Below are 27,666 nucleotides of genomic sequence, written 5' to 3'. Positions count from 1 at the left end.
AAATTTATGAGAAGTAATATTTTATCCTCCCACACTGTAATTCAGATATCAGTCATTCTTTCTCAACCTTTGTTAAGATCCCAGTATTATTATAAGATTCTGGAACATACTCAGTCCAGAACTATACAACCAGGTAGTAGTGTTTGAAATATGTTTGAAGGAGGAAAAAAAGACCCCAAAACTTCAACTGGGTTTTCCCCCCAAAGTTGGGAGAGGAACATTTCCCAATTGACAGTCAGCCAAAAAGAAAAAAGGAAATGAAGAACCATCAAAACCCAAAAGCTGAGCCCATATTGGGAGATACAGGCTCTTCAGAATTTGACATAGGATTGAAATAACCACTACTCCGTGTTATTTTAGTATGGAAGCCCCCTTGGCATACTGAGACAAAGTTTACCTGACATTACACTGAGTGAAACAAGCCAGTCACAAAAGGACAAGTAGTGTATGATTCCATTTATATGAGGGACCCAGAGTAGTCAAATTCCTACGGACAGAAAGTGGAAGGGCGGTTGCCAGGGGTAGGGGAAGGGCAATGGGGAGTTAGGGTGTAATGAATGGGTCCAGAGTTTCAGTATTGCAAGATGAAGAGTTCTGTGGATGGGTGACGATGAAGGTTGCACAATGATGTGGCCATACTTCATGCCACTGAAGTGTACTGTACACTTGAAAATGATTAAGATGGCAAACATTGTTAGGTGTATTTCGGAAAACAGACATCCCCCTCTGCCTTTCGAGAATACGGGAGGCAGGTTTTGCTGTGGAGTGGGACTAGGTGAAAGGACATGCGCTGCAGCGGAAGGAACTAGAAGAGCTTCCTTAGAGGCTCTACCCAGAAAGGTGGTGCAGCTGTGCGCATCACTGATTGAGTACACGGTACAGACTCTGGTCTCAGTGCCACCAGGGGGTTAGAGCAGCCCAGCCACCCTGGCCAGCTGTGGGGAGGCTGTGACTTTATAGCAAGGTCCCCTCACATCCTGGTGGGGAAGCCTCCGGATGGGATGAATTGAGCACACACCGGCCATGTCAGCGCGCCTGTTGGCCAGGGGTGGCGAACTCCGCCACGGGCCTTCACAGAAAGCTCAGGAGCTCCGTCGCTCGCTGGCTGGGCCTGCTGCTGCGGGCCCTGTTCCCCCCGGGGTCCTGCCTGCATGTGCTGCAGCATCCCGAAAGGTAGATAGGGATTGACTGGGGCTGGTAAGGAGAGAGAGGGACTGGGTCAACTCATCCCTCTTCTTGGCGCAATTCGTCTTAGCCCGTGGAGCCCGAGAGTCTCACAGGGGGCCCAGGTGTCGAGTCCACGGCTCTGAATGATTGCAAAGCCCCAGCAGTCCCACAGGCATTCATTTCTAAATTGCCCAGCGCGTTGAGCTGGCCAGCATTTGGGAAGTCAGATAAGCTAATTTACATGGGTAGTGATAACCCTCTTTGAAGGACTTCAACAAACACTTTTATAACACTGCTTTAGAGGGATCGAGTGAGATAACCTACGAGAAAGAGGTTGCTCATGCACCAGGCAAATCTGAGGATGCCAGGGCGTGGGGCCGTCCCTGCAGTGTTATCAGCTGTCTCGTTTTCTGTTGTTTGGATGAGGCGCTGGGCTGTTTTCCCTATTAGGTGCTGAGTCATGGCCAGCCCAGGTTTCTCCTTAAGACTATTGCTGAATTCTCTTAGTGACTGGTTTCTGAAGCCCTGCTTCAGGCTCTAGAGCCGACAGCTGCCCGAGGCTGTGGCTGCCTCTTCCGCTGAGCATAAGGGAGCCTCTTGGCTCCTGGAGGCTGTTCTAGCGGCGAGATTTCTAGCCATCATCCCATACGTATAACTCTGGGGTCACCAGGGGACTTGACCAACCCTGTGGATGGCTTTCTTCACATCTGCCCACATTTCTGGAGAAACACCCCCAAAAGGCTGGTGGGGGAACGTTTGCCACTTCTCTGTATTCCTGCTCAGTGATATTAAAACCCACAGAAACTCGAGTGAAAAGGAAGCAGGTACACCTGGGCGCATTTCAGTTCTAGTCCTGTTGCTTTGGGGAAATTATAAAAATGGCATCTCAGAGGCTCACTTTCCTTATATGGCAAATAGGACTAGTAAGAGTAATGTCTTCATCACTTTCTGAGCAGCAGTAACTATGGATCTCGGCCAAATGTAAGAGACGCAGAGGGCTGGAGGGTGAAGATGATGAGGGTGGAGTTTGGGGTAGTGGGGACCCAGGAGGTTGAATATAGCAGGAGGTGGTAATTGAATGAGAGAAATAAAAGAAGTTATTTCCCCATTCTGGGTAGAAGTGAGGGCAGAAAAGTTTCTTTGGATATGGATACAGCTATATCAATATACGTATTGTTAATTGTTAACTTATGAATTATAGTAAACAATAGCTGTCTGTCTCAATAACTTTAGATTCCTCTTCTGGGTATGAGCTTTCCTTCAGGAAAGGGTGATAACCTTGACAGGTTTTTCCCCAGTCTTTCTTTCCCCACTTCCCTCCCCTCCCTTCACACTGAACTTGAACTGCAACCCCAGGGTAGGTTTGCAATGAGGAGCCGGCCCTTTTAACTTGGGAGTTTATTTTATGGTTGGCAGGTGATTGTGTTAACATGAAATAAACCCCTAGGATAGTAAATAATCTGATTGTTTAAGATTAGTCTTCAAACGAAGGCAACCATGCTCTTGTAAAAATTTAACCTTATAGCCAGGAAGTGCCATTAGCTTTGGTTAACAGTCTTACCAGTCCTGCTGTTTCCTATAAATTTAGAAGCAGGCCCAGAGATCAGGAATTTAATCTGAAACCTGATTCTCTTTTGTTCGCAATGAATCACATACATTTGGAAAGGAAGAGCATTATAACAACATTCCTATTTTAGCTAGTCCCCCTTTACCAAAAAACAGCTGGAAAAAAGTGCAGCAGTTTTAAGGTTATCTTTCTGCCACACATCTCGAATATTTATTTCCAGATGAAGAAAGGGCTTTGTATTTCATCGCCCTGCCAAAAAAAAAAAGAAGAGAAAAGAAAAGTTCTAATTTCTAGTCTGGTAAAACTCTTCCAAATTATTTTGTACAGCTAAAAAACCTGTTGGAGCCAAAATCTGGGTTTTGATAGTACATTGGAATAGCATATTTCTTTAAATCAAAGATGTCATTCATACATTGTAAGACACATCCGGATTCCAGAGATGTTAAGATATGAAAAAAATTATGTCTTTGACTTGGTATAATGCAGCACAGGGTTTTCTTTTTAAATTCTGAGTAAACAAAATATAAGACACTTTCTTGCCTCCTCCTAGAAGGGCTGTTGTTGGACTTACATATTGTTTTTCAATGAAAAGAAATTTTTCTTTTAGAAAGAGATTAAGAATTTTATTACATTTCTGAAAATAACAGTATTGGTTCTTTTTTGTCTCTAAATCAGGGTTGGGACTCTGAAATCACTTCAGAATTATGTTTTACTTTCTCAGTTCACAACTCGTGTGATTCTTGCTATGCGAAGACAGTTTTTCCAAATGAGGGCTTTTAAATGTGGAGTATCTTATTTTAAGAGGAACCTGCTAAATTAAAAAATTAAATATATAATTTATTAAAAATTATATAATATTAAAATAGATAATATATAATTATTACTGTTAAAATATATCATTGCAGAAAGTTTGGGGAAATGATAATATTTTACTATTTGTAGGACTATATTAGGTATATCACTTAATCACCAGATTTATGTATTGGAAATTATTCTCTTATAAACTGGAATTATATTTTGACAGATTTTAATTCTCTTCTCTTCTTTCCTCAATTTCTTCTTAGTTGTACTTGAATAATCTTATGTGTCTTTATTTTTTTCCAGATTACTGTCTTGGATGCAAAACGGAGCATGAACATTGGGATATTCCTTAAGCAATTTAAGAAGTAAGATTTTTGCACACAGCTGCACCGTTAGTCATATCCGTGCTGTCCGCATTCGAGTCTGGGAGTGTGAACTGAAACTCAGAGTCGAATGATGCGTGAAGGTCATCCCTCATGCCTTCAGGTCCTTCTTAGATACATGGCTTTGATGCATTCACGAGTGTCACTTGGTGCTGTTTTCTTTCATGAAAACCCAATCTGGTGGCTTGAAATATAGGGAGAATTGCCCTGGGCTGTCAATTCAAGCCTGTCATGTCAGGGAATTTTTAAATGTTGCCCCTTGATTAGAGGTTGGATTGGAGAGTCAAAACAGTGTGAGGTTCAAGTGTTCCAAAGTGGAACAGAACGGGCTCTTGCAGCAGCTTCATGAGACCAGAAGGGATGGTTTTCTTCTCCCAGAGAAGACTCCTGTGGTCGTTGCCACTTTGACCTTTCTTGGATGCCTAGGGATGATTTTGGGGGTGAAAAGGCCTCTGGGGGGGGGGGGGTAGGGATCCCCAGGGTCCCTGGCAGCGGGTCCGTCGTGATCACTGACACAGAAATGCCCATGAGACCGGGAAGAAGGCGGGACTGAAAGGAGGGCGGAGGTGATTTGTTTTAATTTCCACTGACTGGTGTTTCTTTGGCACTCTAGCAGTGCAGTCTGACTAATTGTCTTTTCAAGGTCTCCTCAGTCCATTGTAGAAGATATTCATCAAGGAAAGAGTGAGCATTATGGATCAGAGACATTGCGAGAATTTCTTAAACTTTTGCCAGAGTCAGAGGAGGTAAGGAATGTGGCGTGGGACTTTCCGATGTCAGGGGTGGTGAGAAAGGCTTAATATTTGTAGGAATGTCAAAAATCACATGGGGAGTGGAACTCTCCTACCCAGAACCAGAGTTTTCTCACATAAAATTAAGAAGTGACCCAGAGGAAAGAGCATGTGTTAACGGAGTTAAGAGAATCTAGGTTTTGATTAGGCCTCTGTCCACCCTTAATTGTGAAACTTGGGCAAATTTCTTAGCCCCTGAGAACTTTAGTTTTCTCACCAATAAAGTGAGGATCAGATGCTTATACCTCCTTGAATAGTCAAGATAATTAAGCTGTAGTTATGTGCCTCTCACGGCACGTGGGCACACGGAAGCTCAGTAGATTTTAATTCAACTTTCCATCATTTGGCGGTGATCTTGGCCTAAAGTGTCCCTGCCTGCGTAAAGTATAATACATATACTTTAAAGAAGTAAAGACAAAGAAAACCACTTTTGGATAAAGGTGCTCTAAAATTTGGAGAGGTAGGTAAATCGTTGACGAATGCTGCCTGTGTAATTGCCTGAAGGTGAGATTGCTGTGATCGCAGCGTAGAGCCACACATGAAGTTGCTTTAGGAGCTTGGTAGGAAGAAACAGGACAATAATTTTGTAAGAACTTCCAAAATTGTAATATTGTCTTTTTTCCTGAAGAAATGGCCTTTGAAAAAAATTCTATAAGAAATGACATGAATGTCTATACTTGTGAACATTCGAGCAATAGTTTTATACAGTAAAAAAGCAGGTCGCCCTTTTCCACCGCCGCTTCCTCCCTCCCCATCCTGCTCCTCTTCCCACACATGGCTGATGGGACTTGACTTCATTTCCTTTAGTAACAGTAAGAGAAATGTATTTATACTTTTTCCATCCGTGATAAACTCACAATGCAAAATCGAGGGCCTTAGTGTGTAACTAGATATTCCAGGTACATCTGATAACCTCGGCCTCTCTCTACCTTGGATTTTTCTGTTTGCAAACTAAGTGTAACTTATCTTAGCCAAGGCTAATGAATAACGTTTATTCGTGTTCATAAAAGGGCCTTAAAGTATTGAGGGAAAAGAACATTAAATCATAATTTACCCAGATCTTATTCACTGAACACTCTAATTTTTCTTTTATGTAAAGAATGGGAGTTCTCAATTTTTTAAATTAGGATGACTACAGTAGAATTAATTTGGGTTTTAAAAAAAGATTTAGTTTTTCCTCAAAATCTTAGTCCTGCTTAGGTTGTTTCCATGACTCCTCCCCAGGGCTGCTCAGGTCCCCGCTCCTCACCGACCTTAGCAGTTTTTTTAAAGTGAGGGGCACATTTGCTAGCACAGGTGAACATGCTCTGCAAAGCTCTAAATTTCTCACAAAACAGAAGTCGGGCTTGAGGGAGGCTGCCAGCTTCATGCCATGAAGAGGTGGGAGATTAAATATGGTTTTCTTAATACCTTCACTTCTAATTGAAAATTCAAAGGCGATTCGAGAATGCAGAGGCTGTGGAAGACTAAGGGGTTTTTCAGAGGCAACTTAGCTGTCAAACCTCTCATGTTTTAAAGAACTGTGTTCTTTTTTTTGACCTGTGTGTGGGACATAATTCAAAGGGAAGAAAGCTAAGGGCAAGATGACTAACCCCCCCCCCCCCCCGGCCCAGGCTCCCCTGAGTCCCCAAGCGCTCTCTCACTCTCAGCCTATTAGCTAAGCCTGGGATCCTGAAACACCTTCTCCGCCCACCAGGCCAGCTGTCTCTCCCATCCCCCGCCCCCTGCAGGGTCATCCTCAGTCCGAATATCTGACAGGCCACCCTCCTCCTTGTTTACATTACTGAGTCTTGGCTTCAGCTCACCACACCCTCCAAACTCAGCTGGGAGCTTCCTTCAGCAGGAACATCCTGACAGTCCTCAGGGCCACTTGGCGCCCCTCCCTAAAGCGCTCCCGGTGAAAGCCAGAGCCGCCTCCTGACCCTTGCTGGCTGTGAGGACACGCTGGCTTTCTGGTGGGTGCTGTGTGGCCTCTGGCACCACCCAGGCCCATGGCCGACCCTGGTGTCTTTGGTGGAGGATGGCGGATGGAGACGAGGCCAGGAGACAGGGCCAAGCAAGAGAGGGTTAGGAACGTAGCAGAAATATGCTAATAAATGCACGAGTGTGCGCGTAACCGCATGTTGCTGAGCCTGCGGCATAACGTTCTGTGCTCATTTTTGGCACAAGATGGGTCTAAACGTTGAGTGACCCCTTGTTCCAGGCACTGGACAGGGCAAAATTCAGACAAGTGAGACCATGTATTTCAAGTGCTTAGCCCAGTGTCTGGCACATAGAAAGTCAATAAATCATTGCTGTAATTGTTTTCTCTGTCTCTTTCATTGAATCCTCTCAGCAACATAAAGGTAGTCCTCATTGTGCAAGTGAGAAACTGAGGCTCACACAAGTTAGATAGACCGTGTCTTGTGTCCCACGATGGATAGACCAAGGGGGAAGGTGGATTTGAACCCAGATTTGTCTGACCCCAGAGCAGTTCCTTTTGTTGCACTTGGAGGAAGGAAGGAAGGTCAGAGGTTCTCAAAACTCTCCAAAGTTCTCAGGGGACCACGCAGCCTTTTCATCGCCTCTGCTATCACGGAGTACCCGCGTGAGTGTCACCCAGATCAAACTGTGATCTTATCAGCAGGCGGAAAAATATGGACGGAAGGAGGCCTTTTCTCCTCTGCATTCTCAGCTGACAGGCCAGCCCAAGGTTAATTTGTGTTCAGGATCCCCCTGCCCTTCGCCACAAATCTTTTATCTGGCATGTTTATTCATCTTGCCTGAAACTCCTGGTTAAAACTTGCAGAGGAAAGAGGTAGACCCAGAAATGAAAGAACTAGCATGTGCTCTCTGTCCAGCCGAGTGTTCTCATGCCCTGAGAGGAGGCTGGAGCAGGAGCCAGGCAGGGAGTGGAAGGGACCCCTTCCCAGCTGGCAGACCCTTCCCTCTGATGGCTGGTACCCTGTCACCATCTCAGTGTCGGGGATACAGGATTGGAAGTTGATAGAAATGTTCCCTTCCCTCTAGGGGCAGATTGAATTGTTTCCCCTGATGTTTTATCACCTCATTCCTTCCTTTTTTTAAATTTATTTTGCCCCTGGCAGCGGGGGTGGGGGGGGGCAGGGTGACAGCATAGGAGCCCTAGAATCTTCTATTGGTCTGTCGGTGGGAACTCCTGCTGTTTCAGGGCCATGTGAGTGGAATTACATGGGATGAAGGAGGCCTGCCCCGAGGAATGTGTGAGCCTGAAGGAGCATGCTGTTTGCTCTTAGGACAGAACTGGCCACAGCTGGGTCATAATGAGAGTCACTTGGCCCGGCCAACAACATCATGCCTAACAATGTTTGATAAATGCTTTTTGATGATGATGAGAATGTATAATAATTATAGGGTTGGTTCACCTCTCTTTTTTACCTCCCTGCCACTGTGAAGTTACAGTAATCCCTCTTAATGAACATAAATCCCATTTTGAAATGGAATTAAGAACTGGATACACAGCATTTAAATCAAATACTATCTTTTCATCACCATTCTCTTAAAATCTAAACATTTTTAGCTCTTTACATAAGTGAAGGAGATTAATCCTTGTTCAGTTACAGTTTAGCACATGTCTAATTGAAATACCTACCAAGATGACTTAGCATGACCTGTTCTAATGCTTTAGACAGAAAACTGCTGTTATTTTCAGCAGTTTTGCACATGCTACATATATGGTCTTATAAAAGGTACAACCTCACTCTGCCCCTGTCCATATATAGTGAATTGCGAGTCTAGTTCGGAAGGGATCAGAATTCATCCCATAGCTTTCTCAGTTCAGAAACAAGGCTCTGATTTGGGCTTAGCTAAACCAGAGCTTCCATCTGTCTGCCCTTTAGTAAGACTAAAAATGGTAAAAAAACACTTTGGGGTCCTAAAGGTAGGGGAAATAATTCAATTCTATAAATGGCTATTTTCTGTCCATTGGAAGAAAAAATAATGTAGTCTTAAGGACCAGACTCAAAACTAGTTTGTGCATGTGCACCATTACCTTTTATATCTTCAGGGAATTGGTGTAGATATTTCAGTTTGTGGATCTTTGGATCTTTGCAAATACTTCCACTTCTGTGTTTTGAATGTCGTTTCCTATTTTTCAAGAGACTTAAAAATCATATTATTTTTATGGGCAGCCAACATAATCCAGAGAGTGGAAGAGAGAAAGCTTTATGAAGAATAACAGAAGGTAGTAAGCCGCAAAGATAGGCTGCCTACTTTACTAGCAGTCTTGGGCCCTACTTACCATAAAGTGTTTTCTTTGGAAGACTCAGTGATTGGAGGAGGGTTTTGGCCATCGGGTTGGTCCAGTTTTCTCCCCGTGTGGGGAAGGCATGACTCGCTCTCTGATGTGGAAGAGAACTTTCTCTTCGCCTCCATCCCCACCTGCTTAGCTGTTTGGCTACATTCCTATGTCAGAACTCTTAGTTCTTTCTGTACTTGAAGGAATATTTGTGTGTTTAATAATTTGTAGTTTAATTTTTTACAAGAATAATACATGTTCACTGTAGACATTTTAGAGAATAAAAATAAGCAGCAGAAGAAAACAGTGATCACCGGAATCCTATCACCGAGTGCAGGCGGGGGCTTTCGTTCTCTTTCCTGTGTATGTAGTCTGTGCGTGGAGGCTCGGGGGTAGTCAATGCTTTAAAAAAAAAGACAGAAATCAGATCCTATTGTATTGATTCTTATATTACCTGATTTCTTTCATAGGGGAATGTCTTGGCATTGATCTTTCTGTTAAGCCATTTCCCTTTTTCTCTTTCTGCCAGAGAAGCAGCGTGCACTCACCTCGACATACCATAGTCCCTCCTGGTAAAGTTAATATATGTGAAGGGGACTTGACCACAGAAAGATCTGCATTAGATCTTACCCAATCTAAGTATTTTATATACCAAATCCTAAAAACTAATCAGATTTTTTTCACTTATGACTTAAGGACCGTTTTATAATGACTACTCAGTCTCTTTTTCCTTCTCCCAAACAGTGATCTCCCTTCCAGGGTATTAACTTACAGAAAATCTTCATCCTTAGAACGACCCTTTTTCGGTCTCCCTTTAGTAACCGCTCTGAGGATCCTGGCTCTCTGGTTGGAGTGGGATTGTTTACACCCACGGAAGTGACACAGGTCTTTTTAGTCTAATTTGTTTGGCTTGTTTGGTGTTTCTGCTTTTAAAAAACCAAACTGCTAGACGCGATTTCCTTTCCTGCCTTTCTTAGGTCCCCACTTTTACTAGTTTGGATTTACCACTGAATTCAATTTGAATCCTATTTGCTTACAGGAGTTCTAAGAGGAAATGTAAAATCATGGTACATTTTAATCATAAGTTATTTTTTTCTCTACCCCCTCTTCCCATTTGTCTTTTAGATAAAGAAATTAAAAACATTTAGTGGCGACGTGTCCAAGCTGTCACTGGCGGACTCCTTTCTGCACTACTTAATTCAGGTGCCAAAGTAAGGACCATAGGTCATTGTTCTTTACAGAGTAAGGTTTTTAAACCAGTGACATCAGATTCTACAGTTTGATTTTTACTTTTCAGCTATTCGCTTCGGATTGAAGCCATGGTGCTAAAGAAAGAGTTTTTACCCTCTTGTTCTTCTCTGTATAAGGATATAACAATTCTAAGAACTGCTATAAAAGGTAAGTAAATTCATGATGCTTCATGTAATTGTTTTTTAATTAATTTGGGTAGCAGTTTATTTTTTAAAGTTGTTCAGTTGAAATTAGAAATGCAAAGTCCCATTTCTGATATACCCTAAAATGGGAAATGAGATATTACTAGGGATGGCATTTAAGGTTTATTTACATTTACTCCCCCCGATTAATTAGTTAATTAATTGACTAATCAATCTATTGATTAATTAGCACATTATCCTCCCGTAAATGAAGCCTTCTTTCATCTCAAGCTTTGGTGTAAACCTTGCTTCTTGCAGCTGCCTCTTGCCCCTCTCAAAGGTTTGCTTTCTCTGTGTGTGTGGTTGGGGTGGCATGCGCCCTTGGACCAGCCGACTCTCTCCTGCCATGCATGCTCTGCCCTCTGTAGGTGTCTAGGACCCTGCTTTCCCAGCAGACCCCCTGTCCTCCCGACTTCCCCTGCGCAGCCAGTGTGGCTCTTTTGTCAGGGTTCCTAGTGCCTCTGATCCCACCCGCCTTCCCCTCAGACTCTAACGACTGGCAGGCTGTCTACATTTGAGAAGGGCGAGTTGGCCATATTCGTTTTTTTGAACAACACACTAAATTTTGGGCTTACGCTGCTTGGATAGACTCCTCAGAGTTGCTCTAGTGTCTCAGCCCAAAGGCGTGGGAGCGGGGCTTTCTGCCTTCTGTGCCCCTGAGAGCGCAGGCCCGGCCCAGGTGCGCTGCCTCCTGGTCTTCAGGGCAGTCTCTGGCCCTCCCACTTCCCAGCATTCAGAGCGCCACCCTCATTTCCTCTGGTCATTTTCTGGATTTCTAGTTCTTGCGCAGAACTGTTTATTCCTATTTGGGTTTCCCATTTGGTTGCTCCAACCTGTGTTGAGATAAAGTTTTTCTCTTCAGCCCATGATAGTTTCTTCATTTTCAAGGGGAGACTAAGAATTTAGAATTTTTCTTCTTTCAGTCTAGGGATCTTTTAAAATTTTCTAGACCAAGGCTATGGCAACAACTTTAGAGGGGTGGTTCCTCCTGTCCCTAGGGAGATGGGAGAACATGTTTTCATATTGAGCAGGGCACATTGCACACGGTGCTAACGTTTCTTATCTGGTTACCCTTCAGAAACTGGCCTCCTCAGATAGCACAGGGGTAGGCAGTGATCCAAATGTAATTTTTTGAAAGTAATACCAGACTTCAGGGAGAATATTAACTTAAAAATATACTAGGTGACATTTTATACATTAAATACTGTGTTTTAATCATCAAACTTTTTAGCCTTCCAAATACGTTAACAATTTTTAATACTTATGTGTGTAGGCATATATACAAAAGATTCTGTAATTAAAGAGGTAATTTACCAATATATTACAATAGTAAGTTTTTTTAAGCCTCTAAGACAATCCAAATGAAATGTATAGTGTTAAATAAAATAGACAGATTCTCTGGGTGCCTGGTCCCTAAGGGTTGGTGCTTTGCAACTTATTTGCATGTCATAGCAGCCTGTTTATTTTTTATCTCCTCATAGCTCATCCACTAAGCAAAATGTGGCTCACTATTAGTTTTCATGTTCCATAAGTGTAGTCAAAGGCTAGTGGCCATAAAGGAAGAACAGAAATAACTGCAGAGAGAAACTTTATTCCCGTAATACAGTGTACTGCTTTGTTTAAGGCTGTTTGCATTTTCCACTCCTCGAATAATTTTGTAATTGAAGTATTTTATGATAATCAAGTGTTACAGATATTTGATTCCCAGTTAAACACTAGGATGTGGGTTGCCAGTAACAAATGCTGTATTAAGGTGCACCACAGATGTGCTGCTTTACTTGAATTTCTCAGTCTTTGTGTGCAGTTCAGGGTCAGAGCTTGCCTGAGACACTCTTGAATTTGGATGTGGTAGCTGGTAGCTGCCTTTTCAGCATTTCAGCTAAAAGCCTTCTCTAAGGTACCATGGTGTGTTCTTTTGGCAGAGCTAATGTCTTGTGAGGAGCTACATTCGATATTACACTTGGTGCTACAAGCAGGAAATATCATGAATGCAGTAAGTAAAATTCAAAGAATTTAAAACATTGTGTTTCCCCCTTTATTGGTCTGTCTGAAGATAGATATATATTTTTTTTTCTTCTGATTTGTCTTTTTTAGGGAGGGTATGCTGGCAACGCAGTTGGATTTAAACTGTCTTCTTTGCTCAAATTGGCAGACACAAAAGCAAACAAACCTGGGATGAACCTTTTGCATTTTGTTGCCCAGGTATGGAAGTGATTAATACAGAGAGAGAACGTGTGTGAATCCCCATGCAGGCATGCGGTTTTTCTAAGGTATACGGTGCGTCAGAACTAGGAAAGGGTATGGTGGGTTCCAAGAAGGTTCTCTGTGCAGAAGCTCTGTTTGCAAATTCGGGAGCTGAGCTGCGCCTGGAGCTGGAGGGCTGGAGGGAAGCGCAGTGGTGGGGGCAGCGAGGCAGAGGGCTGATGAAGACAGAGTAGGAAGGATTCAGACTCTAAGGCTAGGGAATTTGGATTCCATGCCTTAGCAATGGGGAGCAAACCTAAGTGTGTGTGCAGCCTGGTATGAGTAAGTTTTTTTGGTTTTGCTTTCAGGAAAACAAGGCAATGTGGAGGGTGGGTTGGAGTGGAGAGAGAACTAGAAATCGGGGTACCTCCTGGTGGCAGTTGGCACTAATTCATTGATGAGAGCCAACAATCAGTAACAGGGATGGAAAGCAGAGGCCTGGGTCGAAATATTTCTGATGTTGAATTGACTAGATTGTTGACCAGTTATATGTAAAGAGTGAGTGAGTCAGGGCCATTAAAAAGATCACTTCCTCTTTTCCCCTTTGTGAGGCCTGGGTTTGAACCCTCTGCCGCAAGCCCAGGGGGACCCTGGACCCTTCCATCACTTCCATTTTTGGTTGGGTCGGTGTGATGGCGAGGAGCTAGTTACAAAGTGAAAAATCGGCCAAGGACAATTATCTCTTTGTTGTTAAATCATCTCAAGTAACAAATTGTTCTGGTTTGTTTTTTCCCTCATTGGATGCCTTTGTTGTTTTGACAGCAAATACAAAGACCATAGCTTTAACCCCGGGCAGGAGGCTTTGTCACGTGCTTGTTTCCAGTGTGAGCTTCAGAACAGGGCAGAACTGAGAGATTTTGACTTGTCATTTATTAGCTGTAATTCCTCACACAAATCATTTAAAACTAAGATCCTGAATCTCTTCATCCAGTGATAGGGTAGTGATGCTTCAAAGCCAGGTAACCCAGAGGGCTAACAGAGATGATTCCATAAAGTGCTTAGCTTCATATTCAGCGTATAGTACTTTCTCCATAAATAGTGAGTTCAATTATTACTGTAGTCTTCAGAAGTTGGAGGCCATGTTGACCTCATGACTAATTTAAAAGTTAGTTTTCAGGACATTAAAATCAGAAAATATGTTCCTCCTCCCACACGCCCTGCAGGGAGTCTTCTGGCCGCCCTTTTAGATTTGTGTATCCAGGTGTGCTCTGTGTAACTTGGTCCCTGCCCATGTGGGGAAGTTTCCAGAGTTGCTAGTTGGTCCCTTTATACCTGCCTTCCTCCTACCCTGTGAACAGGTGGAGAATCCAGAATCTCCCTGGCTCGCGCACCTTCTCATTAAACTCAGTTTGCAAACTGGTTTAACAACTGAAGGTATCTCGGTCGTTTAAAGGCAAGCTTGCAGGTATGGGTGGTATTTAAGCAAGATGTATTGGATTCTCTGAGAAACAATGTGTACAGCGAGGCTGCCACCTCCTTCCACTGAGTTACCAGGCACATTCATTGTATTTCATGACAGAATCAGTTGCTCTGGGAAGTCAAATGTATCTTGAGAGTTAGGGCATTTTGGTAAATCTTACTAAGAACATCAGGGCTCCTAGTTCAGGTAATTGCTTTGAAAGTATCAAGCATAAAAATGGGAACATTGATTTAAAGTTTCCTTTAAACTCTGAGAAAATTATTCCCTTCCAGTTCAGTCTATGTAATGAGAGAAAATTCTGGTTTTGTTCCAGGAAGCCCAAAAGAATGATGATGGTCTTCTCCACTTTTCTGAAAAATTACACCATGTTCAGGAGGCTGCTAGGTAAGCTGGGAAAACTGAAAGTGAATTATGAAGATTTAAGGGTTTTCTTTTTTAACTACATTCTTAGGAAAACTGATGACTTATTTTATAACTTCTGGGTTCAAGTGTGACCCTTAAAAAGTTTTGTCTTATTGAACTTTCAGACTTTACTTTCATTCAGTCACAGAGGTGTGTGTGTTTATGCCTTTGGAATTTGGGGGTTTTGAAAAATTAATCCTTAGTTTTAACCTAAAAAAGACCTATTATAGTCTATTCCAATGAATATAATCAGTGTTAAAAAAAAATATGGATTAAGAACTTCAAATCCCTCCACACCCAAAAGATAGAGCTCAAACAACACATCCTATTACCTGGGAGCCTGTGTATCATCAGTCAGACTTGAAGGACTATACATCACTGTTTGTTTCCTTGTAGGATATAACATGGTACATTTATTTTCTATTACATTAGAAGTTGGAGCCGTACCAAGGGCTGTGAAAGGATTTTGTTTTAAATTAGTCACTCAGCTTTACAGAGAAAGTATCTACCAAGCATAAAGCTCTACTTACAACATTTTGATTTGCCTCGATCCTATTATAGATGTGTATTTTAATGTAGCTATAACCTGTGTATATGTGCTATCTCGAGTTCTGTGTTTTTAAATGTATGAGACACATCCCTGCATCAAAGCAGTCAGTGTTCAAAAACCTAGCTTTTCAGGGGAGAACCAAGTTCTGATTTGTATTGTTTGCTGATTTCCATGGCGTAAGAGCTGCTCCCAGGGCTGATGTCCAGCTCCCAACGCGGTGTCACTGAAGAGGAGTTGGGAAGAGATACCTGTCCTCTCAGTCACCTCTTGTGATCTGACCTCCGCACACCATCAGCCTGGCTCATGGGTTTATGTGCAATAGAGTTTTTTTGCATATACTTAATTATCTGAGTGACGATATCCAGTTAGGACACAAACCACATCCATGAGCCTATGAACCATCACTTTTCAAGCCAAGCCCTGTCACTCACTGGCCAGTGTCTCAGTGTTGGGACTATGAACACAGATTACATGTCTGTCCCAAAGTGAGGTTATCGGTCCAAAAGTGTGAACAGTTCATCTTCCTCATGGAAGATATGCTTGCCGATCACCAGATTATTCCCCCGAAAGCATGAGCACCTTTCTCATAAGTTATAAGCTGATCTGGTTTTGAGTTACTACAAGGAATTTGTGTGCAAATTGTTTTTTTCCTCTGACTAGTATTGAAATGTTACTAAGAGACAGAAATAGAAAAATAACTATTACATATTTGGACTGACAGTTCTGGATGGAGTTAGGTGGGGAAGTTTAGCGAGCTCTGGTCTTAGGAAAAGTCCTGTTCAGTAATGTCTGTTTATTTGAAATGGAAGGGGAAGTACCAACAGATCATAGGTGGCTGTCAGTGACCACTGAAGGTGAGAGACTCACTGCATAAAAAACAGAATTGGCAATGGCAGCCCTACAGCATCCTAATATGTGAACTTGCTAATCACCTTCCCGCTGGATTTGGGGACTAATCTGTTCATTTTACCGGGTGACGAAAACATCATTTATGCTCTACTGGTATGGATTTGGTATATATAAGAAAAGCCTTTGCAGAATTGTTAGTTTTCTCTAAAATAGAGCGCTGAACTCTGGCTGTTGCTGGGAAACGACGCGATGCCAGCTCAGTAGCTCCGCGAGGCCCTTAATGTCTGGAGTGGCAGCATGTGCTGCCTTGCTTTTTGTGAGTTAGAGCTTTCGTGTTTGTGTTTAGAGGACACAGGGAAGTGTATCTGAGTCCCACTAGCTTTTAGTTTTTAATGCTGATTTTTGGCTTAAAGGTATTCAGACAAGTCCCATGGTTTGGGTTATCAGCAAGGACACAGCTACATACAGCCTGTTCTCTGTGGCCAGTATGTGTCTTTAGGAAGGACTCTCCTCCTCAAAACAGCCCAGGTGGAAACTCTGAATACAGGGATAGGTTGATGTAATGGCAGTGGCTCCTTCCCCTTGTGTTTAGTTTTTGGTTGTCCCCGCCCCCTACCCCCCCCCGCCCCCCAGTTTCTTGAATGTCTTACCTAATAGACCCTTGTAACTGCTTTTGCATTCAAACCGATATATGATAGTCAATTTATGTTTTGATTTTTTTCTTTACGTTCCATATTACTTTGTATTAGTTTCAGGTGTATCCCCCCTTCTGTTTTTAAGGTTGGCTCGTGTTTAGGCTTGCTTGACGTGCCCACATGACACATGGCTTCCCTGTTGCCCACTGCCCACTATCCCCTTTCTTCTTGCAGATTATCTCTGGATAACACGGAGGCAGAACTGCACTCGCTCTTTGTTAGGACAAGATCTCTGAAGGAAAACATCCGGCGGGATGATGAACTCTGTCAGCAGATGCAAGATTTCCTTCAGGTCTGTGGGTGATTCAAATCCCTTTATTTCATCTTCCAGCAGCTCTTCCGAGGCTGGTTAGATTTCCACAGGTGTGTCTGGGGAAGCAGCAGGTTCCCATTCATATTTTTCCCATCAGTCAGTAAAAGGAACTTCATATTACAATGCCCATTCTCTGCTGGATTGTTTTTGAGGAAAAGATGCTGAATATGGTCTAAATGTACTAAGGTCTCCGTTAGGGAGCAGCCTCTGTTTATCACTGTTGGATGTGCACAACCGCGCCGCACTGCAGTGAGCTGGCATCAGATTATGGCGCTTACTTAACCCTGGCATCGCAAGCTGTGGTTCTAAACCGTGGTTTAGGGGTTCCCGTCTCCCCGTCGAACTTGTGGACAACAGATGAAGTTCCACAGAAATTTTAAAGATACCCGAGAACCTGGACTCTTGTTCCTTCGCTTGTTTTTACTGAAGACACAGCCGCATTTTGGCTTGTTTTATAACGCGAGCAGGAGAACATGATCGCTGTGCCTATCACCGCCCAAGACATATCAGCCCAACAGGGTGTGTCAGGGGCCGCTCCGAATAACAACAGAAAACCGCCGAGTGGACGTGTTTGTGACAGCTCCCTGTGACTCACTAATCACGTAGTCTGACATACTTCTTTTATCTTCCTCATTAAAAAAAAGAAGTGGCACCTTTTCATGCTTTCAGTCTTCAGGGAAACGGCAGCTGCCGTAAATGCCAGGGCTCGGAGGTGAGCACAGGGAACAGTGCGGCGGGGCTGCTGGCACCAGGAAGGAACACCGTGCTCCAGGGGCTGTTCCAACCGAAGCCTTTACTCGTTTCCCTGTAATTAAGCTACAGATATGAGCTTCAGCTTCCATCAGTAAACACTGGATTTTGTCAGGCTCAGTTGGGATTTTATTTTTATTATTAAACATGTGTTCTATGTTTTCTTTTCAATATAACCAGACTCTGATTTTCCCCTGAAAGTGCACAGAGTTTGCTCAAAGTGTAACACCACCAGCACACAAGACACCTAACAGTAGATGAGGAGACACTGAACAGTGAGCATGTTCACACAAAGGAAGCAAATCCAGAAGGCCCAGGATTCCGGGTGCCTCCCTGTTCTGTTCTCCTGCTAAATATTAGTATCCCATCTGGAATAGTTAGAGATGGAAAGTTAAATTTGCCACCACAACTGCTAACCTGTTGTCATTCATGTTTGCCAGTGTTCATGACCCTAATTGTAAAATTATTCAAACAGTAACTCCTGGTGAATAACTCCGAGCATGGTGACGTCTCAGACCCTTCCTCAGAATATGTCACGCTCCCAGGTCCTAAGGGTGACTGCAGTGCATTTAAGTCATTCCTTCCCCTTGTCCTCTCAGTCCCCTCGGACTCGAATGGTGAGGTGGAGTAAACGCCTGTGTACATTCTTGTCAAGAGTCCTATTTTTCTGCCTTTGAGCTGTTCTTGGCTGGAATCCATCTTTCCTTCTGCAGAAGAATGACGGGCAGAGATCTGGCCTTTCGTTAATACCCTTCTCTCCATAAAGAAAAACACAACATGAATGCACAGTGCCTTGGGCTACTGACTCAGATGGTTACTTTCTCTGGTATTTGGTTTCCTAAATAGTTTTGGTTCCCTGCAACCTCTTGAGTGTAGTTGGTGTAAGAAGAGGGCTTTTAAGGGGGAGTGCTTTGGAGTGTGTGGGGAGGTGATGCGTCTCCTCGGACATCTCTTCAGGTCCTCTGGCTCTCCAAGCATGTCAAGCAGCAGTTGACTCCTTGAGGGTGGGCACCCTGTAGCTTCACCATTTCCTAGGCCTGCCCCCCCGCCACTCAAAAAGCATTTTCCCAAAACCCAGCCTTTAAAACATGATATGCATGATTTCATAATGTATGCTGTACCGTCCTTCTTCGTCTAAGTGTTGGGACCCAGTGAAAGAAAAAGCAGCTTGAGACTAGAGCCTGATCCCTGTCCTCAGGGTCCGCGGGGCTGTGGTTCCTCGAATCACGCCCGCTTCCTCATTTCTGCTCAGCATCAGCTGTCCCTGAACCGCCAGCAGGGACGCGTGTGTGTGCCCCTAGGCTCTGGTAGATCTCTTCCCGAGAGGGTTGCACTCCTGGGAGAAAAGCAAGCTTCTTTCATCTCTTTGTTGAGGCAGTCCCTGAACCTGTAGGGACCTCGGAGACTTTGTCCTAGAGGAATCAGGAGACAGTGAAGAAGGAAAGAGGACGATTTGCATAGGGCAGTAACTCCTAACCATGGGTACCTATCAGAATTTCTTGGGGACTTTTAATAAAATATCAATGTTGGGTCCATCTCAAAGCCACCGAATGGCATGAACTGTAGACAGAGTGGCCCAGCTGACTTAGATAAGTAGCCGGATAAGGAGCCCTGGCTGGGGCCTTTGGGCCCAAGGGCTGCATTCCTGAGGGGTCCTGCTGACCCTGACGTAGCTCATTTGGGATTAAATCTGACCGCCCTGTCACCTGAGCAACTCGCCAATAGCGCAAGTGACCTCTGGGACCCTAAAGGTAACTCTTGGCCAGAATAGGACCCCGTTTCACCTACATCTCTTTCCAGTGACATTAAAGGTGAACATTTTGTTAGTGGCCTTCTGCAAGTTGAGGCCCCTCAGTCTCTCCTGTTGCCCCCAGGCCTCTCACAGGCATTCACCTTGCTTCCCCAAAGGCTTTGTCTGGTTTGAACTATTTTGTTTTCCGTTGGGTTCCGAGCGCATGGGGCTTGCAATAAACCTTCCCTTCCCGGAGACCGGGAGCTGAACCCAGGAGCTGAACCCAGGAGCACACCTGCTCGGGCCCCAGCCTGTCGGCCGACTGTTCACCTCCGCGCGTGCCTGTTTGTTTTCTCGCAGTTTGCGGTGGAAAAGCTGACCGAACTGGAGAGCTGCAAACAAGAGCTCCAGGAGGAGGCCCACACCCTTATAGATTTTTTCTGCGAAGACAAAGAAACCATGAAACTGGATGAATGCCTTCAGATATTTCGAGACTTTTGCATCAAATTCAGCAAAGCGGTCAAGGTATGGCAGATGGCATCTCTGTGTTTTCTGAGTTGTTTGGATTTTTAATTTATTTATTTTTTCCAGACCCAGCCACTCTGCCCATGGTAGAAAGATGGTTGCGCATGTCGGGGGTTTTAGGCAAGTGAGGCCCAGCCAGGCTTGCCAGGCTCGCCAGGCTCTCGGCTGGGACTCGGGGGAAGCAGCTGTGCCGTCCCAGCCCTCCGTGACTCGGAGGCTCGTACCAACACTCAGTGCCCTAAAAGCATTTTGTTAGTCAGGTGTACTTATGATGGCAGTCACAATATTAAAAAGTCTCTGTGAAGCTCCTGAAGGGCTTTCCCACCTCCCCTTATAGGACAAAAGAGCCCCTTCCAGGAGACCTTTGTTGTAGTGGGAGGACCAGAAGGCCCTCTCTCACTGGTTGGAGCTCCATAGCCATCACCGGGGGCTGGCACCATGGGAACCGTGTTGTCCTCAGCCACAGCAGACTTGGAAATTCTCAGATACCCGAGACGCATGTGCTGCTGATGGTCTGAGCACAACCGTCAGTTCCGATAATCTCTGAGTTCATTGCAGAAGCCAGAAAACTCTCTGGGTTACTGGGCTTTGCAAAGAAGACTTTCATTTCAATTAAAAACAAAACAGCTCCCCTCCCTTCATTTCCGGTGCTGATGTGGAGCCTCATACTTGGGCATCATCTCTTCCTCTGTATTTCCAGAGCAGATTTGTCCATAGCCAAATTCCTTTGAGGGATGGGTCAAATTTCTCTCCACCCCTAAGTGAGCAGCCCAGAGTTCCTTGATTTCTTGATTCTTCCTTCCGCTGTGCAGCTAAGACGGAGGTTCAGCCTGTGGCCACGTTTACTCTCCCTTGTCCAAGCAGTGAGCTCAGCAGGGGAAGGCGGTGGTGGGTGGGAGAGGCCAAATTGGCCCCCGTCAGAATTCTATAGGCTGTCGAGGCCACCTGTGTGATACTGTCAGCCCAGCTGCCCCGAGAGCCGAGGGCTGCCCCACCCCCACCACAGGCAGCCGGCCAGAGCCAGGGCCTCACAGAAACTTGGACAGGAACATTCATCATTTGAGGATATTGATTTTCAAATAAAAAGTGCTACCCAATAACAGGTTTGGGTTAGGAGATCCGCCTATTTCCATGACACAAATTTATTTAAAGTGCATAGCCAGGCAGTAAAGTGTACTTTGTTAAGTGCATTTGTTCTGGTTCCATTTTATTGGAGGAGAGCTGGATACTTGGAACAGGGTGTAAGGGAGAAGGATTTGTAAGGCAAATTCTCTTCTCCGATTGTGGGAAGGGCATGGGGCACGAGGGACAGAGCCACCCTGGGACTTCTGGTGTTTGTTGTTGTTGTTTGTTGTTTGTTGTTTTTTACCAAGGAGCAGTCAGAGAGCGGAGAGTTGAAAGGCCTCTCTTAATATCTTGGGTGTAAATTTATCCATCCGTATCCTTGTTAGGTAGAATGTACTGCACAGGAGCACACACGTGTGCGTGTATGTGTCCTTGCAAAAACCAAACTGGGTTTCCTTGGAGTTGAGGTCACAAGTGTATGTGGAATCACAGCCTACCCTGAGGGGACAGTGCCTTGACTGCAAAGCTGGAAGCTGGGCCGAGGGATCAGAGGACAACCTTAGACTTTTGGGGCCAGGCGTGGTGTCGCTCCTCTGCTGACATAGCTTTGGGAGAACCTAGCCTCCCTCCACATGCACATGTAAACACACAGAGCCTCTCTCAGTGACACCCATGACCCAGGTCTCTCCTCCACACATGTATGTATCTGTCATTGAGGTCTTGGGGTAAGTGGCTCTGCAGTTGCACACGGGTCCCCTGTGTCTGATGCATCTTTGGATATTTCTCCACCTCTCGTTCAGGACAACCACAACCGGCAGGTGCAGGAGCTGAGGCAGCTGCGGCGGCTGAAGGAGATGGAGCAGAAGCGGCGTTCCTGGGCGGCTGGGGATCTCGCGGGATTCGGCCGCAGCAGCAGTGAGAATGACGTGGAGATGCTGATCAAGAAGGGTGCAGAGGACCTGCCCACTTTCCTGCAACGCAGGCCCGTCAGCCCCTCGTACCGACCCCCCAACACCCGCCGCTCCCGCCTCTCCCTGGGCACCGCTGCTGACCGGGAGCTGCTGACCTTCCTGGAGAGCTCCACAGGCAGCCCCGAGGACCCCAACAAGTTCCACAGCTTGCCCTGGAACAGCCCCCGGCAGGCCCGGCCCACGGTGGCCTGGATGGAGTCTAGGGAGCCAAGGGGCCGAGACTCCAAGGACACACACAGACCTCAGGCCTCGGATGGCCAGGGGGGAGCCCCCGACCCACCCTCGGCTCTGTGCAGCCAGCTCCTAGCGCAGCCAGCGGAGGAACCTGCTCCAGTTTTGCTCCGACCGCGGCGCAGCAGACTCAGCGTGCCCCAAAAGAGGAACAGCGAGCCTGTGACCCTGGCATCCACCTGGTCCCCTCCACTCTCGCCGCTGACTCTGGGAATCAAGGAGCATGAGCTGGTGACTGGGCTGGCCCAGTTCGATGTCCAGGTTCCGAAGGACCCAGAGGAGACACCCCAGCTCAACCTGTCCGACCTCAGCCCGGTGGAGCTGGTGCCTCCGGAGGATGGGAGCCCGCAGCCCCTTGGCTCTGGCACTGGCAATGGTAGCCTGACGCCTGTGGGTACAGGTGCCCAAGAGGGTCTCAGCCCAGCCCTGGAGGGTGACGGGACTGCCTCGGATGAGCCCCACATCAACCCTGAGAACAAAGACCCTGGGCCTCTGTCCTGCATCTCCGATGTCACCGATTGCTCGCTGACCTTGGACTGCTCAGAGGAAACTGACTCCAGGCCCGGCGGTGGGGAGGCCGGGGAGAGGGGCGAGGAGGATGGCTCTTTGTCCTCTGGGGTGGGGGAGACGAGTGGTAGCCAAGTGTCCTCTAACCCTGTCTCCAGCCCCCCTGGGGAGACCCCTGTTTCTGCCTCTGCAAAGAGCGGGCCCAGCTGCAAGGGTGGCCTTTCCAGGGACAGACCCTCTAAAGGGAAGGATGGGATAGCACCAAAGAGAAACTCCCTCAAAGAGGGGTCCCAGGGAACCTCCAAGCCTGGGACTGTCCCACGAGGCCAGGGGGCAGCGTCCAAGCCCGTGCGGACCCTGACGTCCTCGGAGAGTGAGAGCATGCGCAAAGTTGTGCCCATCTCCAGGGCCAGCAGGGGCTCCGCGGGCCTGAAGCAGCCCCCCCGGGACCCCTCCAGCAGCACTGACGCGCCGTGGTCCCGCCGGAACTCTGTCAAGGGCACCTCGGACACGTCACCCAAGAGGTCCTCGAAGGGGCCTGGGGAGGTGGCCGAGGAGCAGAAGCCCCCGCGAGCAAGGCTGGGCTCCGGCAGCACCCGGCCGGGGAAGGAGCCTGCCCTGCAGCCCAAGGGCTCCCTCAAGAAGCCCAGCGCCAAGCCCCTCCGGAACGTCCCCCGACAGAAGTCCGAGGAAAATAAGATCTGCCGCTCCAGCTCCCCCGGCCCCCAGAGCCCAGAAGAAGAGCCCAAACCCCCTCCACCGGCCCCCAGCGCCCCCCGGGGCCAACCCCACGTGCCGAGCTTTGCCCGAAACACAGTGGCCTCCTCATCCCGGTGCATTAAAACAGATCCTCTTCCTGTGAACAAAGCCCCCGGCCTCATTCGGGCGGCCTCCCAGCGGCAGCTGAGGGTGAAGGGTGGCTCTGAGGACGCGGGCCTCAAGGAGGGTGGCACCCTGCGGCGGGCCAGCAGCACCCGGGCTCCCAAAAAGTGCCCAGAGTCTCCTGAGAGTCCCGGTGCCAACCTAGAGGCCTCTCTGAAGGGCAGAGGGACTGGGGAAAGGGCCTCCTTCAGACAGAAAGACTCCGGTCGGACCACACTGGGGAAAATCCTTAATCCCTTGTGGAAGTGATGGGTGCCAGTCTTCTCACTTCCTGGGGATACGATGAGGACTGACTGCCCTGAAAGGCCAGCACCCAACAACTTTGTTCTGCATCAAGCGCATCACTGGTGCCACCTGCCCACACTCATGTCACTGACGGTACAACCCGGGAGGCCTGGGACTGCTGCCTGCTGTCGAGTCCCCCTGCACACAAGCCAGACGGCTGCGCAAGCAAACCCTGTCCCCCAAACAACAACCCTGTGAAAGACTCGGGCGTGCAAGTTTTTTACACAATGAGCAAAAAAGGAATTTCGGCCAGTTTTTATATAGCAAAGGCTTATTTTTCAATATAAAAATTCAGTGTTGGTTTTTTTTTGGTTGGTTCCTTTTGCAGAGTGAATGCCTCCTGGGGGCGGGGCAGTAGGGGAGATAGAAGAGAGACTGTACAAGGATATTTTTTTTCTTCCTGCGTTCCCTGGCCTCAGGGTGCCTCCTGCCCACCCACTGTCCATTGCTGGCCACTGGACTTCTCCACAAGCCCTTGCTGTTCTGTGGTTGGCACCGTGTCCTGGAAGACTCTGCCTTGCTCGCCCTCCCTGCGTGACTTTGGGGGAGGGTTTGTGTGTGAGCGGGAGGGAGGGAGAGCAAGACCTGTGGACAGAGGCTGGTGCTCCTGCGAGTTCAGCGTGGGCGCCATGCGCAGTGGGACGTGCACTGGCGGCTCACGTGGCCTCAGGGCGAGCCTCCCGGCAGACAAGTAGCAGCCCCAGGGAGAATGCCGAAGTCTCGGGATTTAGAAGACATCAGGGGCTGTTCAGCTGATCACACCTTTTCCGTTCCATGTTTTGTTTGTGTATTATCTGTTGTACAACTGATGAAAGCTGCTATGACTTGTGTTCGCTCTAGTTACAGGTGAGAACGAACCTTCCTGTCTCCCAGGCTTCTCCCTGCTCCCAGCCCTTCTTTGCTGATGTGACCTGGATTCTGGAGTCTATCTCAACAATGATACTTGTAAATGTTGATGTCTGTTCTTTGGTACAGTGGTTTGAAATCTTGAGAAAAACCGGATCAGGTTTTTAAAAACAGACAAAAAAAATGAAATTACTTTTAGAAGAATTTATATCACCAGGAAAAATGAGGCTTTGGGAAAAAGGCCTCATTTAAAAGAAAGGGGAAAACGTCCTTTTTCTACCCAGTGCCCACTTCACTATTTCCCTCTGAGACTAGTAGGGAAATGGGGGAATTACTGAAATTTTTTTGGTTTTCCACTCTTGGTCATTTGCTAGTGTAAACCTCATTTCAGATCCAAAAGTGGTAGAGGGATTTAGGCAAGTAAGATGTATTACAGTCTCTTTCCTGTATGATGTTGTCTTCCATCCAAATTAATTGGAAACTCAACGTGGATAAGTCAGCTAAACTGAAAGAGGAAACTTTATGGCTGAAGAAGTAAGGCACCTGACCACACAGCCTCTTGTGAAAATAGCCCCGAGTAGGTATTTCCAGGGCTCCGCAGAGATGGTTAATGGAAACCCTGAGCTGTTTTTCGCCGTGCAGACAACAGCATTCAAAACATAGGGCCCGTGGGTGGATGGGAAATGGATGAGAGAAAACATTGGTGGATCTGTGGACAGTAACAGAGTCAGAGCTCCTAGGTGAGACCCTAGGGACCAGGGTTCGAGTCCCTGTTCCACTGCTGATACTGTGTCACTTGGGCAAGTCACTCCCTCTCCCTAAGCCCTTTTCCCAGTCTGCAGGAGGGGGATGGGGCATGGCCTCCAGAGGGTCTCCAGCAGTTCTCGCTGCAACCACCAAGCACCCATCTTTTCCCTCAGCACCAGCCCCTGGCCCCTCTACAGCAGAGGCCTCGCTAAAGGCCTGCACAGAAGAAAGCACCTCCAGAACAAGTTGCTTTGAAATCCAATAAGCCGAGGCTCCTGGGAAATGGTGTTTTATTTTACTTAGCCCTGTGGACAACTTCTGTATTTGCATCTGTGTGAGCAGGTGATCATTCTATTACCTTTTATCGGTAGTAAGCTTGGAAAAATAATTTAAGTATATAATGGAGAAATGTACATAAGTTTCTATACGAAATTGTTTAAGATGAACTGAATGTATTTAAAGGTCCATTTATATGTTCTTTTATGTAACATGTAGTTGAATAAAGTTCCTGTTTATGGGATTGTGTTTTATCCTCGACTTGTGTGTGTGAGATCCTGGTAGGAGAGGAAGGCAGGAGGTAGGAGAGGGTCAGCATACAACAGCCTTGCTCTCAAAGGGGTCAAGAGCCAAATTTAGGCTCTTGGTGTGTCTCGGTAGCACAGAACCGGCATTTAACCAAGGGCCTTGTGCCAGATCTGTGGGAATGCAGGCACGCATCTGACATGCAGGCCACTGGTGGAATGTTCAGCACCTCGTACGTGCTCACGTTATTCCACGTTTGGGGCCAAGCTTTGTGTAATCTCCATGGGGCCGGCAAGTCTGGATCTGCCGCTGTGTGTCCTCATGTGTTTTGGCTCAAGACACTATTGAGAAATCACTGCTCACCTCAGAGCTGCCTCAGGAATGAGCAGGGAGGGAGGAAGGTGGGGTTTGATTTCAAATGCAGGGTTGATGCTGCTTTGAAAGGAAAGGTGGGGTTGTGCCTAAGATCCACCTCTTACCTGGGGGTTTCATATCAGGTTTTAGTCCTAGCTACGCTCCTGCTTTTTCTGGAAATGGCCTAGACTAAGAGGAACTACCCCTGGGTCAGGCACCAGTGGACGAGAGTGAGGAGGCCGTCCTTGTGAGTTGCTGCTTGCCCCATGACATTTAGAGCCTGGTTTTGTCTGCTAAGGCCTTTTATTTTCACAGTGGGTCTCGAGTAGTTGTCACGTTTTATTTAATGGCTTTCGCAAGGACCGTGGGTGCCAGTTCCACACCACAAGACACATGTTGAGTTTGAAGGGATTGGTTTCCTATTCATTCCAGATTCTGAATATTTATGTATTTATGGCGAGAGGCTCTGGGATAGCTCAGTAGAATTCTTAATTCAGCCTCCGCAGGTGTACCGATTGCTAGCTCCCGCCTCTGGGTGCAGAATCCCTCCATCTCCCATCTGGCAATGATGGCATTTTGCAATGTCAGAATTTTCTATGGAAACTTCAACTTCATTCTTAAATCTTCATGATACTCTTGCTTCATGATTCAGCCCTGCCAAAAAGATTCTTGGTGGTGGTGGTATGTATCCCCGAACACATGTATAAGCATCCGACTTGAGTAAGGGACGTTGCCTCTGGTCAGTAAGTACTTGTGTAAACTATGTGCCCTGAGCACAAACAAAACAGGAGACAGTGGGTCTGCGAGTCACGCTGCTCGGCATCGCCAGGCAGCAGGGCGTAGCTGGGCTGAATCTGGGGCAGAGTTGAACACCCAGAGCAGTCCCTCGCTGCAGCGGTTTTTCTTCTACAAACATCTTCCAGTACAATGCCCTGGGGCTCACAGGGCCACCTGAGTGAAGACAAAGGTAGCATTCCTGCCGTTGAAGGGAATGGCCTTTCTGTCTTCCAGGCCAGAGCTCCGCACAGAGGCCTTTGGCTTCCTGGTTTGTAGTAGGAAAATTGGACCCCACCATGAGACAGGTCACAGCCCCAAGCGGCCCTCGCAGTCTGCTCATTCAAGGGGCCTGGCACAGCCCGTGGCGTGAAGGTGGCTCAGCCTTTCAGTGAGGACTCTGCTGGAGGTGCATTCACGCCCGACCTTTGGAATCAGGGCCTGGGCTTTGCCCCAACTTCCTCAGGACATTCAAGGGCTGAGTCATACAAGCAATTCCTAACTCACAGGCAAATGATGGTCCCCGAGTTTGCCAGCAATTAGATTTGAGGAGTTCAGAATACACATTCCCAGGGCAATGATGTCGTGCATTAGAGGCAGGTTTC

General features: G+C 46.6%; 1 protein-coding gene across 1 annotated transcript in view; it reads left to right on the top strand.

Annotated features, from left to right (window-relative positions):
* The window catches only part of FHDC1 (FH2 domain containing 1), a 32,741-nt gene extending 8,920 nt beyond the window's left edge, over window positions 1–23,821 (top strand). The window contains exons 3-12 of the mRNA XM_054595839.1: window positions 3,839–3,900; window positions 4,562–4,664; window positions 10,090–10,175; window positions 10,262–10,362; window positions 12,320–12,390; window positions 12,492–12,599; window positions 14,375–14,445; window positions 16,732–16,849; window positions 19,713–19,877; window positions 21,743–23,821. Of these exons, the coding sequence (XP_054451814.1) occupies window positions 3,839–3,900; window positions 4,562–4,664; window positions 10,090–10,175; window positions 10,262–10,362; window positions 12,320–12,390; window positions 12,492–12,599; window positions 14,375–14,445; window positions 16,732–16,849; window positions 19,713–19,877; window positions 21,743–23,782 (2,925 nt within the window). The 3' untranslated portion in view covers window positions 23,783–23,821. The remainder of the gene's footprint in view (window positions 1–3,838; window positions 3,901–4,561; window positions 4,665–10,089; window positions 10,176–10,261; window positions 10,363–12,319; window positions 12,391–12,491; window positions 12,600–14,374; window positions 14,446–16,731; window positions 16,850–19,712; window positions 19,878–21,742) is intronic.
* The last annotated feature ends 3,845 nt before the right edge of the window (window positions 23,822–27,666 follow it).

The sequence above is a fragment of the Pteronotus mesoamericanus genome, unplaced genomic scaffold (genome assembly GCF_021234165.1).
Source record: "Pteronotus mesoamericanus isolate MK-2021 breed Mesoamerican mustached bat unplaced genomic scaffold, CSHL_Meso_final contig_163, whole genome shotgun sequence".
Lineage (NCBI taxonomy): Eukaryota > Metazoa > Chordata > Mammalia > Chiroptera > Mormoopidae > Pteronotus > Pteronotus mesoamericanus.
The sequence above is the reverse complement of the archived record's forward strand: the minus strand, read 5'-3'. Positions and strand labels throughout refer to the sequence as shown.